Source organism: Hippocampus comes, unplaced genomic scaffold (genome assembly GCF_001891065.2).
Source record: "Hippocampus comes isolate QL1 unplaced genomic scaffold, H_comes_QL1_v1.1 scaffold429, whole genome shotgun sequence".
NCBI classification, from domain to species: domain Eukaryota; kingdom Metazoa; phylum Chordata; class Actinopteri; order Syngnathiformes; family Syngnathidae; genus Hippocampus; species Hippocampus comes.
In genome coordinates, this window is record NW_017808402.1 from 110,560 (window position 1) to 114,655 (window position 4,096).

At 52.1% G+C, this 4,096-nt stretch overlaps 1 protein-coding gene and 1 long non-coding RNA gene across 2 annotated transcripts in view; one reads left to right on the top strand and one right to left on the bottom strand.

Moving 5' to 3' along the window:
- The window catches only part of LOC109508267 (uncharacterized), a 2,075-nt gene extending 1,618 nt beyond the window's left edge, over positions 1-457 (top strand). Inside the window, exon 2 of the long non-coding RNA XR_002166633.1 lies at positions 132-457. This is a non-coding gene — a long non-coding RNA (uncharacterized LOC109508267). The remainder of the gene's footprint in view (positions 1-131) is intronic.
- Positions 458-1,770: 1,313 nt separating this feature from the next.
- The window catches only part of LOC109508265 (CMP-N-acetylneuraminate-beta-galactosamide-alpha-2,3-sialyltransferase 1-like), a 9,414-nt gene continuing 7,088 nt past the window's right edge, over positions 1,771-4,096 (bottom strand). The window contains exon 7 of the mRNA XM_019858149.1: positions 1,771-2,118. Within this exon, the coding sequence (XP_019713708.1) occupies positions 1,951-2,118 (168 nt within the window). The 3' untranslated portion in view covers positions 1,771-1,950. The remainder of the gene's footprint in view (positions 2,119-4,096) is intronic.

A 4,096-nucleotide genomic window follows, 5' to 3' on the forward strand; every position in this document is an offset into this window, starting at 1 on the left:
TGTAACTTTTTTTTTTGCATGACAACTTGTAAATTATTTATTCTTGTAACATTATGGCTTTACTTATCAAGTTCAGAATATTTCTCTTGTAATAGTCGGACTCTTTTTTTTTTTTTTCTTGGCAATTTAAGGTGCACCAGGTAGTGGAGGGGCTGTAAACATCCCCGACTGGAAGCTGTCTTTCCAACTGAGCTTTCAGTCCGATGTTTGCCGTCTCCAGCTACTTCCAGCCTCCTCCTCCACGAACGAAGACGACTATGCCCGTCAAATCCGGGCTCAATTCATGTAAACATCCTACACTCAGCTCGAGTCCACTGCAAAAGCGGCTGAGAGAAGGTTGTTTACGTGCGCTGGCTTGGAACCCAGACCGCAAGAAGCACCGAGAGCAAGTAACACACCGCTGTGAATGTCATCGTCGTCTCGACGGGGGATTAAATAAATGGTCTTTTCCATCATATTTAAGTGTTCATTGATTTTCTTTTATGTCGAAAAACTAAGACTTACCGGCAAACTTGAAGAATCCACTCCTCGCAAAACATGGCGTTGGCGGCCATCGTTTCTGCTCACCGCGAATCAACTTTGGTCAGAGAACAGCTCCGAGGCCCACCGGTCTCCGGTCCGGTCGTCCATCGTCCGCTTTCTCGGGGCGTCGTTCGGTCATCAGCGCGGGATGTGGCCAAAGGACGTCCGCGCCGACATCTTTCTGCGACTCGTCCGGTCTCTCGGCATCTCCGTCGCAACCCGCCGCGTGACGCTCTAAACTCGATGGCCTCGAAGCTCAGCGGCCAATTCCGTCTGAGGACGTCCTGTCGGAAGGTCCCGTTGACGCACGGTTGGGCGTCGCGTTGATCTCCTGATGTCAAAATGTGAACGGTATGAGGACGACCGTTTCAACGCGAGGTCTGATAGAAGCAGGACATTTCGTGAGTCGATTCAAGGATCGAACGCCTGCGGTGAATTTTGCCGTTCGGCTCCCCGCGAGAGAACGGCGGTCGTCGTAAGTTGCGCTTGCCAACGACGAGCGCTAGGTGGCGGCGCTACGCTTCTTATGAAGGCTCGCGGTCAAACGAGGCGCGTCGTCAAGAGCCGCCTGCCTTTTACGCTCCCTTTCCACATTGTCCTCCTTTCGATGCGCGTGCGACCGTCTGAGCCGGGCGCGTCCAGCTCCGGGCCCGGAGGGCCGCCGTCCCGCCTCTTTTCGAGCCCTCCCGGCTGCGACGCACCTGATTCAGATGAGCGGCGGCTCCGAAGCGGCATTCGAACGTTCCCGATGAGTTGAATCAGGTGCGTTGCTCTTGGGAGGGAGAGAGCTGCGAAACAGGCCCGCGAGGACCCCTGGTCTTCGTAGTCTGGAGTGATGGAGAGGCTTAGGAAAAGACGCGTGTGTTGGACCGAATCCGCATGCCTGTTTAATTTTTTTTTTTCCTGGCAAAGACACCTGACCGCTCGGATTGTCTCCGTGTGCGTAAACTGTGAATTTGACGACGTTTCCATTTGAGGCGGGAGCCGCCTCCTCCGCGCACATTTTTTTTCAAAAGCGCTTCACAAACATTCGCCTCGGCGGGCATTCCAGAAAGACACGGTTCACTCGTATTGGCGGGGTGTTTGTGATCGGCGCTCTCTTTTAACCAACCGCTTTGGTAGTCCCGGCTACAGTTAAATGACACGTGAATAAAATGTACTTCCTAAATTTGCGCTATCAAAGGACACGCTTGTTTGGAAGTATAAATCCCCACAAGAAAACTGCTATTGCGATTAAAGGCAGACAAAAATAAAACGTACAAATAACATGTATTCAATCTTTTCAATGGAAAAATATCTCCTGCAGTAAATATATAAATCGCCTTTGCTTCGTATTTCGAATGATTTCTAAAGAAGCACTTGCCTTGCTGAACAATCAAAAATTGAACCCCGATCGCAGAATCCAATTGAGTAAGATTCCAGCGCACGTTACAGTCCTTGAAAAAAACGAACGATCTGCTTCTGATTCAACTCCCGAATGACGTCGTACTCCTGCGCGCCAGGGTGGGGTCCGGTTCTCAGTTTTTTGTTCCTCAGGATCTCGAAGTAATGGCTCCAGTTTCCATCTCTGTCAGCACCAAACCCAAAAATACTCAGCTGGTGGGGGGGGGAAACACAATTTTAAAATCAAAGGAATGCCTATTTTTGTTGTGGTTCTTGCAAATCTAACCCACATATGTGTGGGTGTATATACATATATATACATTTAAAAACTGCTCCTAACTAACCGCAACAAGCCAGGCATGGGATGTGGCTCCCTCTAGTGGTAACTTTAAGGACTTTTTGTTTTTAAAGATCTTTTTTATATACGCGCACACACACACACACACACACACACACACACACACACACACACTACTGCTCCTAACCTAACTGGCATTAGTGTAACAAGCCAGGCATGGGATGTGGCTCCCTCTAGCGGTATGCTGAAGCACTCACTCGCATTTCACCCTTGAGGATTTTTCTATTTCTCATGTGATATGAACGTGAAGTACCTTTGAATTCAAGTCCACTTTTTGTCAACGTTTCTTCATAAATTCCTTCCCCCCACCCCAACCTAGTTTCACAGAAAGGTTTTTTCTTCTTGGTCCTTTTCAGCCTGCGCGCGCTACCCGCCCCGCCTCCCGTCCGACCTGCACTTGCGCCGCGTGGGCTTTGTCCGGCGGGCCGAGCGCGTCCCCCCGCCCCCTTCCTCAGCCTCTCCTGGCTGCCCCGCCCCGTCGGCGGCGGGCGGTTTGGCGGAAACGTCGAGGAGCTCCGGAGCGAACGCGGCCGGGACGACGGAAGATGTCGGAACGTCCCGTCGTCTGCCCGAGGTACAAAAACACGGGGTGAGGCCACGATGGCTTTGGCTGCTTCAGACCAAAAACTTTCAGGAACGGCTAAAGCCCAAGCTGGCGTGGTTTTCATGCGGCGCGCTTCTCTCAGGAAGGTGAGCTCCGCCTACAACGGGAATCCCGGGCGTGCCCTCCGGGGGCGGGTGAGCCCGGAAAAACAGGAAGTGACGCGCGTGCCCAAAAGAAAGCGCCGCCGACGCCGGCCGTTTCCGCTCAAAACGTCTCGACGGGCGTAAATGGAGAAAAAACGGTGGTGTGGACACGGTGAGCGCCCCGCTCCGCCCCCCCGACGCATCCCGGCGCGCTTTCCATTTCTTCACGTCCGCGTCTCGTCTCAGAGAAGCCGACCGTCTCATCCTGACGGCCTGTCAGCAGCGAGGAGCTCATCGGAGGACATTCAGACGAATCGCCGCCCAGTTGGGAACCAAGAGCGCCCGGCAGGTGAGAGGCTACGAGGCCGCGCGGGGCGGGGCGGGCCGGGGTCACGACATACCTCCGCTTCTTTTCCAGGTGAGCCTTCGCTTCCATGACCTCCTTCGCCTCTTCTGCGCGGCCGCCACATCCGGATCCTCCTCCTCGCTCGTCACCCGGGAACCGGAAGCGGACCCGGGCTTCGCGGCCCAAAAGCACGCCGACGGGTCGAAAAGTTGAAGGGAGAACTGACGAGGTCATCAAATCCTCTCAATTCACATTGAATGAAATCAAGTCTTGCGTTGCACAAAAGGTGTTTTGATCTTGATGTGCTGGAATGTTCGTCCTCGGCAATAAAGTTTGAAACGCCCAATCATATCTAAGGACAACTGCCTGCCTTTGGGACGCGGGAGGAAACGGGAGTACCCGGAGAAAAGCCACGCAGGCACGGGGGGAGGACGAGCAAACTCCTTTCCATCTTTGTGTGTTCACTGGCAGAACTTCCTGTTTAGATTTTGAGTAAAATGTCCCTTCTTTTTACGTTTTATTCATGCCAATTTAATTTTTAAATATTTGTTTACGATATGACCCAATATTTATTAACAACACGTCTTTGCAAACAAATGTAAAAGTTTGTGTTTGTTTTATTTTATTTCTCGAATCCAATCAGCGCGGTGGTGGGAGGGACTAAGTTGCCATGACAATGACGTCAGTGTTGGTGTCGAGTAACTATAAGGTCAAAATAAAGGCAAGTGAATGGAAGATGGTAGAGAGAGAGAGAGTGTGTGTGTTTGGTGGAGGGGGAGGGGGGGGGGGGGGAACCAAAC